Raw genomic sequence first — 25,847 nt, forward strand, 5'->3', positions numbered from 1 at the left:
CCTGGCCCCTTGGGAACCCGGAAGGAGTAAGTGTCCTCGAGCTGGTTGTGGTGCGGCTGGGGACACGGGTGGAGTGTTATGAGAGGCCTTTATTGGGCTGGCGGGCACCCAAAGACCCCTTCTCAGGTCAACCCTTGTTAAAGTATTATTTTTGTATATTTGGTTTATTACTTTGGTTATTGTTAAAGTTGTTTGTTTAATAAAAGGGCCGCTGTGGCAGTTTAAAATCCACGTCGCGCAGTCCGTGTATTTATTGGGGTTTTTAACGGAGGGACAGAAAATTGACGAATCCATCAGTCATGTGAAGTTTATCTAAAACAAAACGTTTATTTAGTTTTGCATAGAATGGAGAAGGGTTCAAACCCCCGTCTTTTTATTTCCCTTCTGTGTCCCATAGGGGAGATTTCATTGCACTTTCTGTCCTGTAGACCGGAACATTTCTACAATCCTAAAACATCTCGGTCACAGCCAGGCACCCAGACTAGAATGTTCTGGAGTGTTTGGTCTATATACCATGATAACTAGCAGGTGATGTTGTTTCTCATTGCCCCTTTGATACATTCATATTAATAAAAAAAATCTTCTAAATAAATAATTGAATACAAACGATGTTCCAAAAGCATAACATGCATATAATATATGTCATCATTCATCAATGGACATTCATTTGTTTAGTGAAATAGAAGTGTGCGTTGTGCAGAAACCAAGTAGTAGATTATAAATGGCGGATTCTCTCTAGATTACTCTCTACATAACATCGTTCTAAAGAATTGTGAGGGGGGAAATGCTGATACTAATGGAGGCAGGAAGGGAGGTCCAAGACCTCGTCCACAGCAGGGGTCAAAGTTTCAAGTCCTGAGATACTAGCCAGGCCTTAGGAGTTACTCGCCACCAGTTGCCCACCTAACCCCTACCCTGCCCCGGCCTTAACTCCGCCCCTAAACACACCCTCTTGAATAATCTTATAAATTACACTGTTAGATGTTTATATAAATATTAACAACTTTAACAATATTACCATAAAGGTCCCTGCCCCCACTTATAAAATATTACCCTCTCCTCCCTCTTCTCTGCTACCCACATATAAAATATTACCCTCTCCCCCTGTTCTCTGCCCCCCCACACATAAAATATTACCCTCTCCCCACGAGTGGAAATTTTGAGCCCTAGTCTACAGGATCATATTTAATGGCAACCATTATTGCAAAGGACACCCGGGGCACTCAGGAGAAGATGTGGGACACTCAGCATTAGACATTGGCACTCAGTAGAGGACCCAGGGCTATCAGCATTACACATGGAGCACTGAGCAGAAGACCTAGGGCACTCTGTATTAGACATGGGGCACTCAGGAGAAGACCAGGGGGACTCAGAATAAAAATTACGGTACTAAGCAGAAGACCTAGGGCATGTGCCATCGGTGCCAGGGTCGAGCACCGTCCCTGCCTGTAGACACAAATGAAAGTGAAAGGAAATATCTCAAAACTGAGGAAAGTCCCCTCTTAGATGGTTGTTGCTGAAACTGGTGCCCCTTCGCTCCGTAAAAGTAACTATTCTAAACCTCCCACCCTACATACACGGCGCTTCAAATATGGTGCACCATGCACTGATATCCAAAATGTACTACATACATGAGCTAAAAATTCAAATACTGTACATAAACCCAACACACACACATCAGGAAGTGGAGGGAAATCTCTTTAATGCGGCAAGGAGGAGTTTTTACTCTTCCTTCCTCTATTCTAATTTTTTTAAAGAATTGCCATTTGATACATTGTAATGCCTCTGTTACCCTCGGGATGACTTTGCGCCCCTTTGCTTTGCACGCTAAGTAGTTGCCCCAGCTCCCCCTTATGTCCACCAACAGGTATTATGATGGTACTCACCTGTACAGAGTCTTGCAGCCAGTGACACATGTACGGCCTCCGTTGTATAGTTATAGGATATCTGCTTTTCATATTTCCTCCCACCTCACATTTCCACAGAACTGTGGGCGGGGAACCTGGTAGGTATTATGGCTATAATGTCTTTTGCCTAATTACCTGTCGTAATATGTTGTTCTCTGAAAGTTTTTCTTGGGAAATAGAAAGTCGTACCGTCCCATTGCAGAATAATTTCCATAATATTATGAATGGAGCATCTAATATGGCTTAAAGCTGAATTCTGGGATTTAAAAACCCCCCATCCCCCAAACACCTCCCCCCACCCTCAAGGGTTTAATCCTTGTCAAGTCTAGGAGTAGAGGAATAAGGTCTCCCGAAGATTATTCTGTGCTGTGCTCCATCTGGCAATCACACTCTGACATTGTCACATACAGTGGTGTAGTCCTCCACTGTATATGAGGAATGGGGAGGGATCGCCCACAATCCGGAAAATTGGAGAAAAGAGCGCCAAACGTCTGCCGGAGTGAGGAATATTGTCACTATTACAGCTTGTCCTCCTACCCCTAGAACTAATGAGACATTAACCCTTACAAAACGGGTGGGGGAAGGGGGTACTGCAAGGGTATTTTATGACAAAAAGCCCAGAGTTCAGCATTAAGGTCAACTTTCAATGACCACTGTTTACCCAGAGAGAGGAAAGGTCCCTATCTGCAGCATTCTGGCAGGGACAAGCTTTTCTGCTCGGGCTGTGGCTACTTTCTAGATTTTTATAATTGCTAACACACAGGGCCATCTTTAATATTGATTGGGTAAACATTGTCCTGGACCCCACCGCCCCCTATCTACCTGACATTGTGTGTCTGGCTTTCAGACACACAATGTCAGGTAGATAGGGAGGGAAGACGGAGGAAGAAGAGGCGGACAGGTAAGGAGTGTGACCAGCCCACCTGAGGGTGACCCTGCACAGCCCACCATAGAGAGTCTATGGTGGGCTGTGCAGGGTCACCCTCAGGTGAGCTATGTGGGCTCTTCAAGGGGTGTAACTAGAAATCACAGGGCCCCATACAAAATTTTGCTATGGGGCCCTGTGATTTCTAGTTATGCCCCTGGTCACAGCATTCAAAACCCGGACGGTCCGAGTGAATCCCGCACAGGTGGCAACCCTAGGTGCTGCATGTATATATTTTGCAGGCTCACAAGGCACATGGGAGCAGGCAAATGGGGATGTCAGTGTTCAGTTGTATTAATGAAGTTCTTCCTCTAGGGGGAAGTGCTAAGGGGGCTGGGGGCTTGGAGGTAACAAGCCCAGCTGAAGCGAGCTGTCTTGTTAGGGCCTCTACACAAGAAGTCCCAGCCTCCTTAGAGAACCGTTTGGAGCGAATCCTCACACATAGGATAATGTATAACTACAAATATGCAGTTCATGAGTACATGAGTATCGGCCGCCGGTGACAATCGATGAGGCAGCCGGGACCCCGCAGCGCTAGGGGAGGCCTGGCCATAGCAGCGCCGGGCCCCAGCATTACCGATACAGGCATTAGAGCAAGCCGGGGCCCCATCGTCGCAGCTTCTCATCTGATCGCGGACCACCGGAAGGGACATCACGTTACTTCCAGCCAGTCCAGCGGCTGAGGAGGCCAGGTGAGCAGGTAAGAGGAGCTGGGAAGGAGGGAGGGAGATGGAGCCCTGTCCAGCCCACCTGAGACCCCTGCAGAGCCCACCATAGAGAGTATCAGATGGGCTGTGCAGCATCTATGGTAGGCTCTGCAGGATCACTCTCAGGCCTAAAGCCGTGTAAGCGGCCCCAAAATTTCTGATGGCTGCCCTAACTCTACCTGCTCCCTGGAACAGCAGTTTTGGAAATGACCCTAATCCTTAATGTGATGTGGGCTATTTCACCGAGGTGGGGCACATGGAACTGTGAGAGTTTCATGGTTTTAGGTGGCGAGAGTGTATATGAAAACTAACCACTGAAGAATTGACACGCACCTGGGAGCCATCTTCCACACATGTTACATTCCTAAATTAAGAGTTTTAAGGCATTGTCAGGGGTCTGGTATGTGGTCGGTATCCTGTTGTTTAATGATTCTGGTCACGGAATCTATGTACTGCTATTTGCACTGGTGATGTGTAACATGATTGAAGGGGATCATATTGGCCGTGCAAAGTCACCCAGAGCAGAAATAATAAATGGCGGCTGTTACAAAGGTAAACAACTTCAAACTCACGACTACAGGTCACATAGTGTAGCTTAGGACATATTTTGCTGCTCTCACTGTTGTCTATGGAAAGTATTTTTGCGTATTTTATTGCTAGCTGTATCTATTTCTGTGCTCGGAGCACGCATAGAGTTCTCAGGTAAAGGGCCATATAACACTAACAATGTATCTATTCATACAGATACAATATCTACCCATAATGCTACGTATAGATGAGTGAGCCAAGATCTGACCTAAGTCTAGACGGTCAGATAGAAACAATTCCAACCAATCACCGGCATCCAGGCAGACTTCTCATTTGTTATTAAATAAAAAGTGCCAATCAAAATGTTACCGACCCAACACTCCAGCTGATTACTTACCTGGCTACGTTCTGCATCCCAGGCCACTGCCTCTGCCTGCTGGAACTACTGTATTTTTCCATGTATAAGACTATACTTTTTCTTAAAATATTTACCTAAAAATGGAGGGGCGTCTTATACACGGGGGGGCCGAGAGGAGAGCCGCGGTTCCAAAACTGCCGATACCTCTGCAGACTGGCCTCACGAGTGAAACTTCCAATTGCAGAGACAAGCTAACAGGTTTCCTCCAATCATGAGCCTTATGTACCTGATGTCAGCTGATGCTGCGGAGAGCGTGTAGCCAGAGCATTCTGAGCCCATAAAAATGTCAGAAAACCAGAAAAATACCGGTACATACTGGTACCGGTACATACTGGTACCAGTAAGCGGCTGTCTTACTCTGCAAAATTTTAACTGGATGTTATCAGTTATGCAAAAGAGCATGGAAAATATTGATTTCTGAATTTTGGGTAAGAAAAGTGGGGTGGGGGGGGCGTCCTATACATGGGGGCGTCTTATAGACGGAAAAATACGATGTGGAGACTCCTGTGCCTGACAGAGCGGCACATGAGCTGAGGTCGGGTGCAGGCATCAGCGATCCAGCACCCAGCCGGCAGAGGGACACGGGGATTGTATAAATGTCTTTGGACGGGTCTGTAGAATCCGGGACTGCTGGGAGGGTTTAGTGTTTCAGGGTTTTAGTTTTTGCCATTGCATTGAGAACATTTAAGTTGTTTTCTTTTTCATAATTTCCGTAGGATAATGTATAACTAGAATGATGATGACGTTCTGCTGGTCTGCCAACACCACCCAACAGCACCCAACAGCACCCAACACCACCCAACACCACCCAACACCATCCAACACCACCCAACACCACCCAACACCATCAAACACCATCCAACAGCACCCAACACCATCCAACAGCACCCAACACCACCCAACACCACTCAACACCACCCAACAGCACAGTCTGGCAATTGTATTGAACTGGTTACGGATTAACCATCATACCAGTCAGCTGGCTTTTCCTTGCAACAAAGAAGGAGTCACAAGGCTAACAGTTATACAGTTTCCTTGTATATTGTATTTCCAATGCAGGATTTAGGCTAAACAATCCAATAATGGCATAAAAAGAGTAACTGATTGTTGCCAAAAATGTATTTAATATTCACCCATCTATAGAATTATTATCATTATTAGTGTGCATGTTCACACTCTGCTTGCGTGGGTTTCCTCCCACATTCCAAAGACATGCTGGTAGGTTGATTGGCTCCTGTCTAAAACTGGCCATCCTATGTATGTATGTGAGATAGGGACCTTAGATTGTAAGCTCCTCGGGGGCGGGGACTGATGTGAATGTGCGCTGTGTAAAATGTCGGCGCTACATAAATACCTGTAATATATAAAACATAATTATTCTTGTTAAAGGCATTTATATACCGCCAGCAATTTACATATTGTACATTCACATCAGTCTCTGCCCTCAAAGAGGCAACAGGCAATGGGCCAGAGCACGAGACCTCTCCTGCAAGCAAACGACAAACGCACTCAACAATTTGTTACCAGTTATACAGTAAGGTGCACACGAAATGGGCTTTGAACAGTAAAACAGTAGAAAGGCATCATGGCACACTCACAAACCAGCATGTAAAACAACTTGTCTCACCACTAAGGACAATGACAGAGGTTTGGATACACGTCTTCTGCAGAAAATGGGAAAGCCGCACAGCCGCGCCAAGGCACCTCTTATAGTGCGGTCCTAACTCTAAACTATGAGAGTCTCCATCTTGGAGCACATGGGGGCAGAAGATTTCAAATTGGGTGCAGATTTGTCAGGAGGAAGCCCAGCCTCCTTAAAAGCACAGAAACACACAAGGCATCCCGCACATCCCAATGGCAGCTGAGAAACTAGACATGTGCGATTCGTTTCGTTCCGAATCGAAATTCGGACGAATTTTCGGAAATTCGGACATTCGGATGTATCCGAATTCCGAATTACAGACATAACGAATGCAAACGAATCCGAATTTCCATTTCCGAAATTCGGTAACGGTAGTTGGAACGTTCGTTTCGTTTTCTGTTCTTATTCGTTTCTTATTCGTTTCGTACGTTGGAGCAAAGTGACATTAGAGAAGGAGAAAAATATTTTTTCCCCCTCAAATGAGAGAAACCCTTTCATGTGCACCTTACTGTATAACTGGTGACAAATTGTTGAGTGCGTTTGTCGTTTGTTTTGCTTGACCGATTTGGTGAAGCGACGCATGGGGTTTCTCAGCTGCCAATGGGATGTGCGGGATCCCTTGTGTGTTTCTGTACCTTTAAGGAGGTGGGGCGTCCTCCTGACAAGCCTGCACCCAATTTGAAATCTTCTGCCCCCATGTGCTCCAAGATGGAGACTCTCATAGTTTAGAGTTAGGACCGCACTATAAGAGGTGCCTTGGCGCGGCAGTGCGGCTTACACATCCTCTGCAGAAGACGTGTATCCAAACCTCTGTCATTGTCCTTAGTGGTGAGACAAGTTGTTTTACATGCTGGTTTGTGAGTGTGCCATGATGCCTTTCTGCTGTTTTACTCTCCTGCAAGCAAAGACGCTCAAAACGTATTATATTCAGGGGAAGAAGAAAACTAAAGCCAATAAAACCAAGTTTTACAAAACGTCGCAGATGCATGCTAAAGTTTACGGACCGCTCTCTCCCTAAGACCTAGACTTCTTTATTTTGTATCATAGCGGCATTCCCGCTAATATGGCCCCCGGTATTGGTTTCTGGAGCTCCCGAATGCCATTCGGATCTGGGAGCTTCAGCTTTAGTGAGAATATCTGTAGATGGTTTTCTGTGGTATTCGCAGCGAATGTTCGTAAACTCATCCGAAACTAAAGAAAATTCAGATTTAGTCCAGATCCGAAACCTGAACCAAAACGCATTTCGGATTTGAAACCCCGAAGTAACTAAATATCTAACCCAAACCAAATTTTTCCACAGCTTACATGTCTAATGAAGAGAGGAATCCACGTGTCCTCTGGCAGTGTAGACCGGCTCACTTTCATTAAAATAACTCGTTTTGGATTACCGGTGACTATAAAACCCTTGGTGCTGATGCTCCAGACTAAACTTTTGTCATCTCCTTTCCCCCCCAAAAATATCATACCCACCACCATTACCAGCCCCTGCCACCTCTCCTGGTCCGTTCTGGTGTTTTGGGACTGTAAAGGTGCCGCACGACCTTTCCACAGTTGGACCTACTGGATTTCTAATGTTTTCTGCAGGATACATTCTCTGTTGCCCCTTAAAGTTTGCGGCCTCTTTTAGGGCTTGTTCCCACCGAAAGCGTGTGCGTTCCAGAGCGGTAGCTGCTGCAACGCACCGCGATAGCTAAGAAACTTCTCCCCGCGTTTTGGGGTGGGAGGGGGCGTGGCGGTGCTTTGAATTCAATGGCACCGCTTCCACGCTCTCCCACAGTGCTAGCTGATTGGCAGCTTTCTAGAGGCAGAGTCAGCTGTGCCGGCCCCCTTCCCCGTCTGCCCCTCCAGTCAGCACTGAGGGAATGGAGAGGGGAAATCCCTGCAAGGAGCGGGTGACTGACCACTCTCTGCTGGGAGAGGATTGGAAACTGAGTGATGAGCAGTATGTGATCTCTCAGTTCTCGATCTATGGAGCCAATGTGTGACACAACTGCTCTAATTATTGAGATGAGCGTATTTCACTCTCCTCATAATTCTCCTTTAACCACTTGCTGACCGCGGTGTTACACCCCCTTCCTGTCCCGGCCATTTTTCAGTGTTCAGCGCTGCGGTACTTTGACTGACATTTATTCCGTCATGCAGCGCTGTACTGAAATTAATTTTATAGCATTTTTGGGGGGCAGATAGAGCTTTCTTTTGGTGCTATTAAATCACCACTGGGGGGTTTATTTTTTACTATATTCAGGAAGAATTACAGAAGATTTTGGGAAAAGAAAGTTTTTTTTTACATGTTATAAAACAATTATTATTACCCAATTTCTTGGTAAAATATAAAAGTCGGGGGTCACGTCGGGTAAATAGACATCAAACATGTCAAGCTTAAAAATTGCGCACAACTGCAAAATCGCAAAAAAAAACAAGCATACCCAAAATTGGCCGTAGGCGACGGTTTAAAAGCTTTTACAGCTCATCAGTTTCGTGTTATCAGTGATTGATGGCCTGAGAATTATTGCTCTCACTGCGACGTTCGCGCCGATATGTAACATGTGCGGCGTAATAGGCGCAATCGTCGTTTTCGCAGGTATGCGCACCCGACGCATGATTACATGCGTGTATGTATGGGTGGGGACTTTTAAAAAAATATATTGTTTTTATGTGTAACTTTAAAAAAAAAATTGTGGAAACTTTCATTTTTTTTCTTATTTTTCTTTTCACTTAACTTTATTGCTATCACAGAGGGGCTAAGAAACCCCCCTATGTGATAGCAGAAGATGTGACAGGTCATCTTTATGGAGACATCAGGGGTCTCCAAGACCCCTAATGTCACCTAGGGACCCCCCTGAAGAAGCTGATGAAGCACAGATCTGCTTCATAAGCTTCTTTCCAGCTTCTGAAGCTGGAGAGTGACACGAGAATGCGGAAGTGATGTCATATACATCAGTTCCGCATTCTGACAGCGGAGAGGGGACCGAAGGGAGATTGTGTACCGACCCTCCTCTGATCCCCTGTCACAGAGGCACTATGCTGGTCCCGGGCTCACACCGGGCACAGCGGAGCCCAGGATCAGCGTGACAGCTGATCAGCTGACTCCTCAGCGCTCCCTCTGTAAATCGCGCTTTGACATTGTCACAAACAATGGCGCAGTTCTACATTGTACATGAAGAATGACAAGGGCCAGTCCACAGCCCAGAGCGTCGGAGAGAAGAGCGCCAAAGCCTGCCGGAGCGAGGGATGAGGTAACTATTACAGCTTGTCCTCCTACCCCTAGACTTAATGAGGCATTAACCCTTACAATGCAGGTGGGGGAGGGGTACTGCAAGGGTATTTTGTTTACAAAAAGCACAGAATTCAGTGTTAAGGTCAACTTTCATTGACCCCTGCTTACCCACAGAGAGAAAAGGTCCCTCTCTGCAGCGTTCTGGCAGGGGCAAGCTTTTCCTCTCAGGCTGTGGCTACTTTCTAAAGGAACTTTACAATTGCTGGCACACACAGGGCCGTCTTTAATATTGATTGGACCCTGGGCAAACAAATTCTTGGGCCTTACTGCCCCCTACCCACCACACTACGTGGCATACTACAGGGGCAGAGCAACACTATGCAATTCCGACCGCATAGTAAGCAGAATGGTGCTGCTAGGGTTGCCACCTTTTTTCTAGTGAAACCCGAACACTCTAGCAATGTGTGGCAATTTTGTGGGGAGAATATACAGGGGAGAGTGAGGAGAGACAGCCAGGAGAGAGTGAGGAGAGACAGCCACAAGTGAGAGCGGGGAGAGACAGCCAGGAGAGAGAGAGAGAGAGGCAGTGAGGAGGGAGAGAGAGGAGAGACAGCCAGGGGAGAGAACAAGGAGAGACATCCAGGAGAAAGAGAGAGGAGAGACAGCCAGAGGAGAGAGCGAGGAGAGGCAGCTAGAAGAAAGACTGAAGAATGACAGCAGGAGAGAGAGTAAAGAGAGGCAGCCAGGTGAGAGAGTGAAGAGAGACAAGAAGGGGAGACAACCAGGAGAGACACCTAGGCGACAGAGAGGGGAGAAAGCCAGGAGAGAGAAAGGAGAGGCAATGAGGAGAGAAAGGGAAGAGAGACAGCCAAGGGAGAGAACCACGAGAAAGAGCGAGGAGAGACAACTCCACTGGGAGTCATCAGGACTCTACACCACCGGGCAGACAAAATTCCCACCAGAACAGAGGCCAAGACAAAGGAATTCAAACACCTCAGGGGGCGCTCTTAAAACTTGCTGGTATCAGACTTCCGGTTCCGGCGCCTACAGAGCAAGCCGCATATGTGAGGAGCTCCGGACCCTCGAGACCATAAAATCTGCATTTCACATCGGCCAGAGTTGTCACTGAACCTCCACACAAATCGTGGTTTGTCGCCCCAGCTAAAGACATCATATGGATCGGTTCGTTGACCGATCTCGAGGCTTGCCTCGATCGGAATCCCGGCCTGAAAAAAACAGCGCGCGAAATCTCACGGAAGCCATGGAGGCCTCTCAACCGCCCTCGCCAGTAGACACGGAGGAAGATTCGCTGCCAGACTCTGAACCGTCCATTGACTCAGCGAAAATAGCCGCAGCAGTGGCCAGGCTCCTGAAGCCTACTATTCATGCTTCGGTCCAAGCTGCAGTGGACTCGGCGGTCACTAAAGGCATTCAATCGCTACGCCATGAATTACTGGCACAGGCCCACCGAGTCACAGAGGTGGAACACAGAGTCTCCACTCTGGAAGACGAACTGACATCTGCCACAAAGAGCCTGCAGGAGCTTACTAAGCAACACCAATTGACCTCAGCTAAGCTGGAGGACCTGGAGAACCGCTCCAGGCAGAACAACTTGCGCATTGTGGGCCTTCCCGAATCGTATTTACCAGCCGACCTGCATAACATCTGCTCCCATCTTCTTCCGGAGGCGCTGGGCCTCAATCGCGATTGCATTGTGGAGAGGGCGCATCGCCTGGGCTCGCAGCAACAGAAATATTCTCGCCCCCGCCCGGTGATCGTGAAATATCTATCGTATGTGGATAAAACGGACATCCTAAAAACTTACCGGAATGGCTCGGGCTTACGTTTCCAAGGCAACGATCTCCTGCTCTTCGCTGACTACTCGGCTGAGGTCAGTCGCAAACGGAAGGCCTTCTCAGAAATCTGCAAGTTGCTCCACCATCGGAAGATCCGGTTTTCCGTAGTTTACCCGGCGATACTGAATATCCAGTCTTCGGATGGAACCCGACACACTTTCACGTCGCCGCAAGATGCCATGTCGTTCCTCGAACCAACTGCGGCAGCAGGCCCTGACCAACGATCCCACTCCGGGAGTAAGCGGCAACGTAGATCATCTCCACCTCCAACCTCCGTGCCCGGCGAGTCCACTTGAAGTGATCAAGGTAACAGGAGCTACACGACGGGATGCCCCTTTGCCGAAGATGGCGGTTTGTCTACACGGCAACTTACCTGAGATACAACAGATTACACTCTCAAATAGTTCCAAGTTTTTCTTCACCATCAAAGTAGCGATTTACCCGCTTTTGGGAACCATAGGGTCGACGTATTTGTTTTACACCATATCGTACTGATGGTATCGATCGTGGCATTCGACATGACCCACCACGTAACTATGATCGCTAGTTTTCTTCTTGTTTTATAACTTAGACTTTTGTTCTCTCAACTTTTGACGGGTTATCAAGGGCTTTATAGCTCTGGCCATGTTGGTCTTTAAGGTCTTGAGTCTCGTGCACATTGATATTTTTGATCCGGATATGCACTGTGGGAAAAAAGGGAGTGTTATGAATAGTTTTTGTTTCTCTCAGGCTCTTCGCTCCACTGGGCTGAGCCACTCTGTTCCGGGACTGCGTGACCCGGGTGGATCACCCATAGGAGGGAAGGTGCTCGTGCTTATATTGTGTTTTTTTCTACCTCTATTTTTATTTTTTGTCCGTTTGCTTTCGCTGCATATACTCATGTCCACAATCTATGTTCTAGTGTATGCTTGTACAACACAGCTTTATTTAGTACAGTGTCCATGTAATCTTTTAACCTTGCTAATACTGAAGGGGATGCCTACTCTCATTCTAGCTGCAGGTTGCTCCTATACTTGGGGAACTCACAGTGTCGATATCGTACATCTTGGTCCACAGGGAGTCCTGTGCAAAGTCGCCACAAACCCCCCTTCAATCATATATCTTATTGCAATGTCCAATACAATTAATATAGTCACATGGAATGTGAAGGGACTACGTTCACCCCAGAAAAGATCCAGAATATTACAACACCTTGCCAAATTAAAAACTCACGTGGCCTTATTGCAAGAAACCCACTTGCAACAGACGGATCTACACCGCTTACGTAAATACTGGGTAGGGGAGACCCCTGGCTTTTTATCCCCACCGATTACATTACTACAAGGTACCAGACAGGGTTGCCCATTATCGCCCTTATTGTTTAACATAGCCATTGAACCCCTGTCGAGATGGCTACTTGCTACAGCTGAACTCCATGGTATCAGGGTGGGCAAGGAGGAAATAAGAGCGGCTCTTTTTGCTGATGACCTCCTAATTTTTACCTCAAAACTGGATGAGAACTCCTGATCCTATCCCCCAAACTCTCCTCTGGGACCCCAACAATAATCCAACATGGCCTGCAGATTGCGAATCATAGCATCACATATTTGGGAATAAAGATGGGGAGACTACCCTCCTCATTATACAACCTAAATTATAAACCCCTTATTGAAAAGATGGTCAAGGAATTGGAAATGTGGACTTCCATGCCCCTGTCGCTATTTGGTAGGAGTCATGTCATCAAAATGATGAGCTTCCCTAAAATACTCTACCCTCTCCAAACCATCCCGTTATTACTCAAGCATGCGGATGTGCGAAGTCTAGAAAGAGCTTTTACTAGATTCTTATGGAAATCTAAACGCCCCCGCATCTCCTACCATCAGCTGCAAATCCACAAACTGGAAGGAGGTCTGGGACTCCCCAATGTACGCGCCTACAACTTGGCGTGCCTCCTGAGACATGCATACGACTGGCTCCTGGGCACGTCATACTACTCTAATTACACACTGGAAGCCGAATTAGCGTCCCCTTGGTCATTGGCAGGTCTACTACACACACGAATTAATAAGCTACCGGCCTCTTTGCGCACTAACTCCCTATTTAGGGATATGGTGGTTGCGTGGAGGGAGTACAGATTGAAGGCAGGGTTACATCCTTATGTGTCGCCACATGTCCCTATAGGGAACAATCCTCACTTCCCGCAAGGATCTAGCAATAAGATATTTGATGCCTGGGCAGCAATGGGTCTAAGCAAGCTGACCCAATTGTTTGACCCAGACACCCATCACCCTCTCACGTTCCCTGAATTACGACGGAAATTCAACATTTCGCCCCATCATTATTTTCAACATATTCAATTGACCCATTATTGGCGGAGTGAAACAACAATACCCAGCACTTTTTTTCAAATTACGGAATTAGATAAGGACACATCTACAGCCCCTGGATCAATTTCTAAACTATACCCCCTACTAAATTCTTACTTTGTCCCTAGACCGGCCAGAACTTCCCTCATTAAATGAAGAAAAGATTTCCCGATGGAAGAGTTTGAGAATGCTATGTTGGAGGGATGCCAGAATATTAGGCGCTGTACGCCGAATGAACAGTGGAGGGAGACTCACTTCCGAATTGTTCATAAAGCCTTTTATGCCTTCGATTTCTTTTTTAAAATTAAAGCTCCGAGCCCATACTTAAGAGCATGTCCAAAATGTACCCTGGAGGGGGCCTCCCTCCGACATTGTCTATGGGACTGTCCCCATATTGTTAACTTCTGGGACTCCATCCTATCTTAACTTACTGCTGGCGAAGCGTATAATAATGCATCAATGGCTATCCACGCAGCCACCTTCATCTCAACACTTTGTGGCAGCACTAACGTCACTGATGTGGAAAGAAAGGCTTGAAGCCACTCTCGACCCTGATAAATATTCCATCACTTTTGTCAAGAAATGGGAATCCTTCATACTACACAATTACACAGGATTGGAGTTACACGCTCTAATTTATCCATTCAGACTTACGCAGTGGTACCTAGAAAGGAAATTAGATAAAACCTTGGGGCGGCTGGAGATCCCTGATGATTATGACCCAGGCTAGTGCAGACAATCCTAGAGTTTTGCTTCTCACACAGAGATGTGATAGTAGAATGTGACCCGCTCAGGGAGCAAAGGGCTATTGCTTTCTTCCAGACATTGTACGATTTTATAGGCTGCACTTATTCTGTATTCTCTGTTTATCTTTGTTTTTGTGTAAATGTGACATGAGTATCCGACTTTCTTACATAACATATTGTTTATGTTGTTATTTATATGTTTTGGAATTTATGTTTTGGAAATTGCTGTATTTCCTGAAAACCCAATAAGTTGTTTTAAAAAAAAAACAAAAAAACTTGCGGGTATCCAGACCGGGCTTTTGTCACAACAGAAAGAAGAGGAAAGAATGCCAAGAGTACCAGTGAGGGTGAAAAGCATGAAAAACGGAAGAATTTGGTCCTCCCATATGTAGCCGGGTGTCTGAGGAATAAACATCACATCCCTGTCTGCTTTACACCCGGCAATACACTGAGGACACAACTGGTCAGTGGCGTAACAACCGGGGGGGCAGCAGGGGCGCGGGCACCGGGCGAAAAGTGAAGGGGGGGGCGCCAGCCGAAAATGGCACTTTCAGAAAAAAAAATTCTGCCCCGGGCGCCCAGAACTCTGGTTACGCCACTGCAACTGGTTCACCCAAAAGACCCGAGATACTGATAGAATAGACAGAACAAAGATGGCTTCCAGGATGCCCATGTTACAATGTGTAGAATAATATGTATCAGCCTTATAGTTTCATTCCTTTTAGCCCCAAATAGTTCTGACATTACATCACTCACCTGGCACAGCAGATCTGACCTGTACTTTAGGATCCACATGGGATTGCACATCCCCGTTGACACCCATCATATCATAACAATAAACCTTAATAATACAGTAAAACACAACAATGATTGTGCAATAACTATAGGCCGCGGCCCCTTTATTGGGTTTTAATCATTTTAACCAATAAATAAACTTTAACTTTTATTACCAAACAGAGCCTCTGTTAACCATTAACAGACCAGCATGCTTAGTCACTAAGACTCAAGCAGCAATAACTTACACCAACCAAATTACCGTTACTAGACATGTGCGATTTGTTTCGTTCCGAATCGAAATTCGGACGAATTTTCGGAAATTCGGAGGTTCGGATGCATCCGAATTCCGAATTACAGCTTAAACGAATACAAACGAATCCGAATTCCCGATTTCCCGAAATGCGTTAGCTGTAGTCCGGTCGAAATTTCGTTTATTGGAAGAAATTTCATTGCACCAAAGTGACATTAGAAAAAAAAATGTTTTTTATTTTTTATTTTACAGTCTGCAGAAGATGAAAAAAAAAAAAAAGCGTGAGGTTCCCCCCCAATTCATACCAGACCCTTTAGGTCTGGTAGCAATGTTAACCATCGCGGTACCCCTTCAAATAAGGGGGCACCCAGATGCCGCCCTCCCCCCTTGTGAATGAGTAAGGGGTACTTGTACCAATACCCATTCACTAAAGGGTTAAATCAAATAGTTAGTAAAAAGTCCAGACTTTTAGATAAAATCCTTTAATTGCAAAAAAAAAACAGACTCAATTTTTGTCTTTTTTCGGGAATTTCGGGAATTCGGATTCGTTTGCATTCGTCTTAGCTGTAATTCGGAATTCGGATGCATCCGAATCCCCGAAAATTCGTCTGAATTTCGATTCGGAACGAAACGAATCGCACATGTCTAGTAACTTTTATAATGAGAAAAGGAAAAAATATCATAGCCGCCTCTTTTGTTTTTTGTTAAGTTTGAGACATGAAAGTTCCATCAATCTCATTGTAACACAGTCTGGTCCCATGGTCAGTCCTTATCTCCTCGTTGTTGTCTGGGACCCCCACAATGTACACCCCGGGAATGTCTGTGGTGAGGCTCTGAGAATCGCTGATGTTAGAGTGTTTGTCCAGAAACCAGGAACTCACATTCACCTCATATACTGATAGAAGAGACAGAACAAAGATGGCTTCCAGGATGCCCCATGTTACCATATGTACAATAATATTTTTGTTTTTACACACTCTATTTATAAATTCCTCACCCTAGATTCACACAACTTTCACCTGAATGATTCACACATTTTCTAATTGGATTCCATAGATTGTGGATAGTGTGATATATGTATATATATTTGTCTTATAGTAAACATTTACCCCCTTTCACTAACAATCACCTCAGCGTGCAGCTCTGCGTGCTGATATCAGATCATCTGACATTCATTCGTTAAAGAAACATATTTTTCTTGTATTTACAATTATTTTGTTTACACCTCCTGGTCCTCTTGGGCATTAGTGATGTCATGTACCCGAGCATTGCATCCTGGGAAGGTGACATCAGCAGAGCATTGCTGGGAAATCTCATCTTTAATCTCATGAGATCTCAGGCAAAGGCATTTTTTTCCTCCCCTGAGATGATGTGCGTGGTCACATGTGCCAGAGTTCCAGGAAGTAGAGGGAGATGGGTTCATCTGCCCTTAGTAAAAATGGCCGCTGTGAGAAGAATGGGGAGGAAGTTTCTAGAAGTATCTGTTTGTAGATTGTCATTACTAAACATTTCTAAAGGTGTGTTTGTTGTCCTTTCACAGATCTGGGTAAAGTTCCTTTTTAATAACTATCATATGTTTCAAATAAAATCATATTCCCGATACATAGTTTGATATACTGCACCTTGGTTTAGATTTATTGCTCCATTTAGGACTTTTTCATGTACCTGTATGCATGTTACCCCTTTATACTGATATTGTTTGGAATGGAATGCCAATCCCCAAAGCAGTTTGGTCTTGGATCTTTAGTCTGCAATAGATCATCCATGGATGCTAAGACTGGGGCCATCTCCTGGATAAAAGCATCGCCCCTCCCCCTGCCTCCAGAGTGGTGCTGAAGCTGGCTGTACTCTGGTAGATTTCTATATGAACTTTCATACAAACAATGCCTTCAGAACACTTCATATTGCCATCAGAGGTCTGACGAATGTTGTGTGACGTTTCCTTTTGTTGTAACATTTGATTTTTGGACATTAATGGCATTTCCAGAACAAAAACCACATTCGCTGTGCCAATTTTGTTCATTCATTCTCCATCCTGCTCCCCTGATTTCCCTTCAATCGATGGCCAATCTGACAATGTGTACCGAGCTCAACTGGCCTGAACTCCAAGCCTGACAGATACAAGATGGCCGCTCTATGACCATAACTGGCAGGACATGGGGGCTTAGCACTGGTAAGGGGGAAAGTGTTAGTGCCAGGAAGGGGAAAGACTGGGCAGTGATATTCTAGGGCAGTGGTTCTCAACCTGTGTAACCTCAGGACCCACATTTGTCCTCGGTCATTGATTCACGACCCAAGTCACACCGTCCTGGAACGTATGGCATGGGGCATGACTTCCACACACTTCTGGCGTGGATCGAGCTGTGGGCTGGAGGTGCATTTGGGGTGCCATTCAAATGAATGGCAACACAAGGAACCTCCCGCACCAGAACACACGATAGGGGCGATTGCATGGTATAGTGCATTGATGGCAGGGGACTGTGTGATTATCACACTGTACTAGTGTGAACGGGCCTCAATAACACTGACAGACACACAACCACACACACACAACCACACACACACATACACCCTACCTATGAGAACTGGAGGGGATCCTCAGCCTGGGTCCAGTGTGGGCTGCTGTGCTGTGACGGAGCTCCATGTGCATGGCTTGTACAGCTCTCTTGCGAGCATTGTAGAGGTGTCGGGAACCAGAATGTGATGTCACTCTGCTACAGGGCATGCGATGGAGCTATAAGCAATGCACGTATGGATGGAGCTCCCTCACGCCACCCCACCTCAATATGACACTCTGCGCTGGGTGACATATCTTGAATGGCTGCTCGGCGGGAGAACTGACATTGCTGTGCTATGGGGGAGGCTGAGAAGCTTCTCACCTAGTGCAGTGGAAGACACACGGGGACACACTGAGTACAGGGTTGTGATCCACTTTTTGGGTCATGACCCACCTGTTGAGAAACACGGTTCTATGGGACTACCGGACAGGAAGTCAGATGTGTAAAATAAGAATTATCTGTGTCATCACCCAACAAATACATCATCAGATGGAAACTTTAACTTTTTGCAACTTTCGTTTGCTGGCGCAGGTTTGAATTGGTTGCCTCATGACACAGATACTGTTTTTCCTTCAAAATCTTTGCGCTCTTTATGTCTAATGGTCCCAAAATTCTACTTTTTGCATTAATAGCTGAAAACTGTGCGGATGAATAAACACACAAATAAAGGGACTTTTGTAGCAACGCTCACCGGCTGCACAAACCAATGGATTCTGTCCTCTCACCTATACAACGTCTCTGGGCTGACTTCCTGCAATGTCCTGACCCTGCCCAGATATCTTTATACAACCTTTCCCCACCCATAACACAGCATGGAGGGGCTCAGTGAAGGTGGTGGTGAACGTGTGTAAGTGTCGGATCGGGTCACACAGATCATAAAAGGAGATCCGCCCGGCCTCATAATCCAGAGAGACCCTGACTCTGTTACTGGAGATTTTGTCAGGTAACTTAATCTCTTTGCTGTTATGGTACACTGAACACTGATTTGTATCGCTGTATAAACCCCAGGACTTGTAATTGTGTCCAATCAATGACTGGCCTCCTCCCCTCTCTATACTGGGATAACACATACCGACTATCCACTGATCCGATCTACTGACATCCACTTCCCAGTAATGTCTCCATGAGGAGAATCTCCTGCTGCTTAATACCTGACAATAACTCTGAAATCTCTCTGTTGTTTCTGGACGATTCTGCTTTATATCTGACCTGGATAGAGATTTCCTGTCCTCTGATATCTGTAGATTATTCTGAGCTGTGTTTACATCCAGCACTATATCTGAAGCTTCCTGTATATTGAGGCATACATTTACCCCTTTCATCATATCAGATAACCCCGAGTGTAATGTGTGTGAGATTCCAGCCACATCCAGACCCCCTCCATCATGGAGAAGTCTATCATGTCTCTCTCTGTCCTCCTCATCCCCCTCCTCAGTATCACACAAGTCCCCTGTGTCTGATTCCTGTAGGACAGTCAGTGGATCAGTCAGGTTACACATCTCCTCAATGTGATCCATCTTCCTGGACAGCTCGGCCTTCTTTATTTCCAGCTTCTGGATCAGGCCAGACAATTGATGTGAGAGCTGCTCCTCCTGCCTGGAGATCTCCCTCAGGACTCTCTTCTCCAGGTCTTCCAGACGTCTCCGGAGGTCTCTGAACAGGTCAGAGACTCTCTCTGTTACACCAGCTGCGTTTCCTTGTACTTTCCTCCTGCGTTCCTCCAGACTCCGGACTCTTTTCTCCGTCTTCTCTCTCTCTGTGTTCAGTTTCTGAAGATCAGATCTCAGTTTCTTTTTCTTCTTCTCAGAGGCCTTGTCCAGAATCTCCACCTTGTGTCCCTGGTGTTCCCCATCCAGCCTGCAGGACACACAGATACAGGCCGAGTCCTCAGTGCAGTAATACTCCAGGATCTTCTTATGGACGGAGCATTTCCTGTTCTCCAGGGAAGTGGTGGGGTCACATAAGACGTGTTCTGGTGCCTTGCTGTGGACTCTCAGGTGTTTGTCACACAGAGAAGCTTCACATAGAAGACAGGACTTCACAGCAGGTACAGAGGTGTGAATACACTGAGTACAGAGGACTCCGGAGTCCTCCTTATCTGGCTGAGTAGACCGGAATGTCTCTGCTATGTTACGCAGTAATATGTTCCTGTGCAGTGCAGGCCGATCCTGGAACTCTTCTCTGCACTCAGGACATGAATAACCTCCAGACCCCTTCTGTTTATCCAACACACGATCAATACAGACCCGGCAGAAGTTGTGTCCACATCTCAGCATTACAGGATCTGTATAAATGCTCAGACAGACGGAACAGTCCAGCTCCTGTCTCAGATCAGCAGACGCCATCGCAGAGCAGAAGAGAGAAACAAAACTGAAAGAGAGCAGAGGTCGAGTCACATTCTTCCGTATAGGGAGGGGTGAGCTAATCCCTCAGCTTTCATCTACTGCAAACTACAAACACAAGGAAACTAATATGAATTACAGACATTATACCCCAACTACAGACTGAAGGATGGCACCCAGGTCTACAAACCACATTAAACTTCCAAACACCCCCCAACCCTCCAACACATGAAAGAAATATTGTATTATTAGGGTTTGGGAATCTGAGTTGGGGATGACACTTACTTGGGATGAGGTGGATAATGGCTTTTGTTGTTCCCCATAAGATGACTAGGGCTGCCGGGACACAGGAGAAGGGATTTAAATGGTTATCCAGGTGGTAGGCCTGCCCAAAGGCATCACATGGTATCTTTCCTGCTATTGATCCCGCTTGTTGGAGATGTGGTTCCTCGGTTCTCTGGGTGTCTGGTGGTCCTGTCTACCTATCCGCGGGGTTTGGAAGATAGTCTTTGCGGTGTACCGTTAGGTAACCAGTGGCACAGTGGATGAATCCCCCAGGTAGCCCTCCTTTCTGGTTCATATTCTCAGATCACTAAAGATTTATTGAGATTTTTTCTGGCGGCAGCTAGGACCCTCATCCCCAGACAGCGGGGGACCACCAGTGTCCTGAAGCTGACAGACTGGGTTCAGGAGGAACGTCTATGATTCACAAGAACGATTCCATGCAGTGTGGACGCCTTGGATCCTGTATATGGAGACCCCGGCCTTCAGGGAATTGACACTTCCATCCTGCTTACCTTAGACTCTATCCGTATGGAATTGTGTGTACTATGCTTCTTCATCTGTTGAGGCCTCTCAGGTTATATTACGTATGATGGGTATTGGCCTTTGATTTATTTTTGGCCGACCCTTTTCATGAGTGGCTTGTGGGGCTGGCTCCGCGGCACATGCCTTGGCAGATCTTGGAGTTTCTGTTTCTTTATTTCTTGCTTGCCTTGCTCTTATGTTTTTTTTTTTTCATTTCCTTTTTCATATTTCCTAATTGGGAAGGGTGGGAAGAAGTGTGATTTGACCTATTATTGGAGTTTGAGTTTATCGCCTACGTGACTTCTGTACATTGAGGTTGCAATTTTTTCAACTTATACTTTATGAGATGATTGGTCTAAGGGCTAGTTCCCACCGGTGCCGGAACGCAGTGGAACGCATCCTGGCCGGCTCACTGCTTTCTGGGATTGGAGGGGGCGTGGCGGTGCATTGAAGTCAATGGCACTGCTGCCACGCACGCACCAGAACGCAGTGCGATAGCCCTCATGCACAAATGCTGCATGCACTATTTTTTCTGATCGCAGCAGAACGCAGGGAATTAATGAGCCACGCTATCCGGTGTGGGCGATCGCAATGAGGCCCTGGTGGGGGACGGGTGTGCCTGCAGTGCCATTGACTTCAATGCACCGTCACGCCCCAGAATGCAGTGAGCCTGCCAGGATGCGATCCAGTGCGTTCCCGGCACCGAATCATGCCGGGAACACACTGGGGCTGGTGTGAAATAACCCGTACCACCACATTTGTTTCGATTCTTTGTTCGTTTTTGGTTTTCTCTCTTCCCTCTTCTCTTTCCTCCTGGACCCTATTCCCCTTTTTTCCAGGAATGAGTCACATCACTGATAACGGTGTCCACACATGGCTGCGATTTAAATGAATGTATTACTAAAGTCAGAGTATTTCAGTGTCAGGGCAGTGTGACGGCGCCTGGAGATAGGTCTGTCTAAGCTCCTGGTGATTGGCTGCTCAGGCCGTTGTACTGTCACATGGGTGAGGTCATGTGCTCCCGTGGCATCACAATGGGGGTGCAGTGGCATCACAATGGGGGTGCCGGGGGTGTGGCCTGCACCCGGGTGACACCAGTGCAGGGGTGACACCAAAATGACTGACAGTTATTTTGCTGTCACTCTCTCTAAAAGATCGGGTACTCGGTCATGGACCGAGAGCCCGACAGTGTCAGGAGAGGGGACCCAGTGGCATACCTCAGCCCACCGGGTGAACGTCCCCTCCTCTCTCTGCCGGCGTCCATAACATAGATGGCTACCGGCAGGCGTCAATCAGATGGCCGCTCATGCGCAATGACGACACGGTGTGGTGTCAGCCGGTCTGGGGACCGGGTGACATCCGGCCTCGGGACATCCCTGGCTGGGGGTTAGACCAATGGCATACACTGTCACTTACAGCAAATATTTCCCAGCACACTCATCAGCTGGCATGCAAAAATAAACCAAAGCACTCTGTATAACTAGCAGGTTTAAAAACAGAGGAGTTTGGTGTGTGCCTGTGCCTTTAAGGAGGATTGGGCTGCCTCCTGGCAAACCTGCACCCAATTCATGCTTTGCTCTGTATGCTCCAAGATGGCGGCTCTCATAGATTAGAGTTAGGACCGCACTGCACAGAGGGGCCTTGACCAGGAAGTGCGGCTTTCACATATTTTGCAACTAAAACCTTTGTTTTTAACCCAAAAAGTCAGACAGTCACTTGTTTTTTTTGCAGGCCGGCTGGTGAGTGTGCTGGGAAATGTTTGCTTTGCTTCTGGGCGGAGTCGTGCAATGCCACATGGGATTTGTAGTTTCACCACAGCTGGAGTGCTGAGGTCCCTACCCCTGGCGTAGTGGTTAGCACTTCTGCCTTGCAGCACTTGGTGTCCTCATTTCTAATTCCAGCCATACCCTCTTGGTATGCCGGCTTCCTCCCACACTCAGGAGACATGCTGGTGGATTCATTGGCTCCTCTCTAAGTTGGCCCTGTATGTATGCATATGGGATGGGGACCTTAGATTGTAAGCTCCTTGGGGCAGGGAGTGATATGAATGGGGTGTGTGTAAAGCACTGCGCAGAATGTCGGCGCTCCATACATACGTGTAATACATAATATGTTATTATGGTGATGTTGGTGATGTAACGCGCCGCGTTGTGTTGTGCAGCTGCAGCGGAACGACTTTGACACTCTCCCCGGCTACATCCACAACCTGCAGACGATGATGCTGATGGTGTTAAAGCAAGGTTCCGCCCGGCCGCAGGGGGACCACGGCCTCTTCCTGAGATACCACATCGAAGCCATTACCCTGCGCGGCATCAACAGCTTCCGCCAATACAAATACGACATGGTCACCATCGGACAGTGAGTACCCATGGCGGCCCCCGCTGCAGATTGCTGATCATTTTGGGAGTCTGGTATAGAAGCTAAGCCACTTCTATTGTACTAGCAGACCTTCCAGCTCCTGGTTAGTCTGGAGTTCTTCTTTAGCTGTATTCTATTTTGGTGCTGTTACTGCTCCAGTTGGATGTGCTGTGCTTGCAGTTCTGCAGAGTGTCCAGGAGGTGGTGCTGTGCTTCTAGTTGTGTGGAGTGTCCAGAAGGTGGTGCTGTGCTTGTAGTTCTGCAGAGTGTCCAGGAGGTGGTGCTGTGCTTGTAGTTCTGCGGAGTGTCCAGGAGGTGGTGCTGTGCTTGTAGTTCTGCGGAGTGTCCAGGAGGTGGTGCTGTACACACATCTTGTGATGGTTGTGTGACTTCTCTTCTGTCTTGTCCCCTCCACAGGACCCAAAGCTGCTGCCTCTTGAGCCTGAAAGAGATATACACGCAGCACCTAGGGCTGCCGCCTGTTCACCCGGACAGTACAGGTTTGGAATGCTGTGTCCGGATTTCATAGCAGCTGAAACCCGGACACAAGATGTCAGGCAGACAGGGGGAACCACGGGGCCCTGGAAAAGTTCTTACCAATTGTGGAATTTAGTTTTTTCTCGGCTGTCTCTCTTTCTCTCTCTCTGTCTCTCTCTCTCTCATAGCTGTCTCTCTCTCTCTCTCTCATAGCTGTCTCTTTCTCTCTCTCTGTCTCTCTTTCTCTCTCTCTGTCTCTCTTTCTCTCTCATAGCTGTCTCTCTCTCTCTCATAGCTGTCTCTCTCTCTCTCTCTCTCTCTCTCTCTCTCTCTCTCTCTCTGTCTCTCTTTCTCTCTCATAGCTGTCTCTCTCTCTCTCATAGCTGTCTCTCTCTCTCTCTCTCTGTCTCTCTTTCTCTCTCTCTGTCTCTCTTTCTCTCTCATAGCTGTCTCTCTCTCTCTCTCTCTCTCTCTCTCTTTCTGTCTTCTGGCTGGCTCTCCTCTCTCTCATAGCTGTCTCTTTTTCTCTCCTCTGGCTGTCTCTCCTCTCTCTCTCTCCTGTATAGTCTCCCCAAAAAATTCCACATAGCGCTACAGTGTTCTGGTTTCACTTGAAGAAAAGGTGGCAACCCTAGCGGCACCGTTCTGTTTACTATGCACTCGACATTGCATAGTGTTGCTCCGCCCCTGCTGTATGCCACATAACGTTAGGGTTGCCACCTGTCCAGGATTCACCCGGACAGTCCGGGTTTTGAATGCCGTGTTCGGGTTTCATGGCAGCAGAAACCCGGACACAAGATGTCAGGCACACAGGAGAAACCAAAATTAAGATAGGGGGCTACTGGCCCCCCCACTGAAAATAGTCTCAACTGTGATATTTACATATGAAAAAGCCGCAACTCATTCTTCCAAGAAAATTTCCGTGTGTCGCTAGAGTGTTCGGGTTTCGATGGAAGAAAAGGTGGCAACCCTACATAACGTGGTGGGTAGGGGCGGGGGGACCCCAGAAAATGTTTGCCCAGGTTCCAATATTAAAGATGGCCCTGTGTGTCAGCAACTGTAAATTTTCTTTGGAAAGTAGCCATAGCCTGAGTAGAAAAGCTTGCCCCTGCCAGAATGTTGCAGAGAGGGACCTTTTCTCTCTGTGGGTAAGCAGTGGTCAATGAAAGTTGACCTTGATGCTGAACTCTGGACTTTTTGTCAAAAAATACTCTTGCAGTACCCCCTCCCCTCACCTGTATTGTAATGGTTAATGTCTCATTACCCTGTGCCCGCGCTGTGAGTGCGGGAAGAGTGTGCCAGACTCGTATCTCGCTGTATGGAACGAATACCGCTGCTCCCGGGTAACGTGTTCTCCGCCTTTACCGATACACCTCGTGTGATTGGATTTGTACTTTGCCAGTTAGTGGGAGGTGCTGATAGCGCAAACGAATACAACTAACGTTGATATCGGAACTGACTGTACTGTGTACCTGTGTCTCCATGCCTGGAGTGAAACTGCTGACATTACTATTGTAAATACTCTTCCTACTACCGGCTCTCCGGTAATAAACGTTATCTTGTTCAAAAGACCATTACGTGTGATCACCTCTGTGAAGCCACTACACCCTAAGCCCGCTTACACGCTCTTCCCTCTGATGCTCCGTGATGTAGGCGGGACCTCGCCATTCCTCATGTACAATGCAGGACTGCGCCACTGTATGTGGCAACATCATAGTGTGGTCACCAGATTAAGTGCCAAAGAGAATAATATTCAAGGGATCTTATTCCGCTACCCCTAGACTAAGCATTTAAGCCGATAGAACGGGGTTGGGGGTTGGGAAATGGAGCTTTCTTTAATCCCAGAGTTCTGCTTTAACCCATATTAGAGACTCCGCATGCATTTTGTTTTGTGTTTCTTCATTCATGATATCATGGAACATATTCTGCAACAGGACAGTACGGCTTTCTATTTCCCAAGAAAAGTTTTTTACATAATGACCCCCCCC

At 47.0% G+C, this 25,847-nt stretch overlaps 1 protein-coding gene across 1 annotated transcript; it reads right to left on the minus strand.

Annotated features, from left to right (window-relative positions):
- Positions 1-16,022: 16,022 nt before the first annotated feature.
- Positions 16,023-20,241, minus strand: LOC108799304 (E3 ubiquitin-protein ligase TRIM11-like). Its single transcript, XM_018571154.1, has 2 exons — positions 18,625-20,241; positions 16,023-16,213 (listed from the first exon to the last, which is right to left on the minus strand). Exons 1-2 carry the CDS (start codon positions 20,219-20,221, stop codon positions 16,023-16,025), a joined length of 1,788 nt encoding a protein of 595 aa, XP_018426656.1. The 5' UTR covers positions 20,222-20,241.
- Positions 20,242-25,847: the final 5,606 nt, after the last annotated feature.

The sequence above is a fragment of the Nanorana parkeri genome, unplaced genomic scaffold, assembly GCF_000935625.1.
Source record: "Nanorana parkeri isolate BGI_ZX_2015 unplaced genomic scaffold, ASM93562v1 scaffold1688, whole genome shotgun sequence".
Taxonomy (NCBI): domain Eukaryota; kingdom Metazoa; phylum Chordata; class Amphibia; order Anura; family Dicroglossidae; genus Nanorana; species Nanorana parkeri.

Bases quoted from the DNA above. Each gene is read 5' to 3' on its own strand.
- LOC108799304 (XM_018571154.1), bottom strand. From the start codon at position 20,221: ATGGCGTCTGCTGATCTGAGACAGGAGCTGGACTGTTCCGTCTGTCTG. The intron at 16,214-18,624 runs GTCAGCCCAGAG...CTCTTCTATCAG, and splicing joins GGGTCAGGACATTGCAGGAA to TATATGAGGTGAATGTGAGT.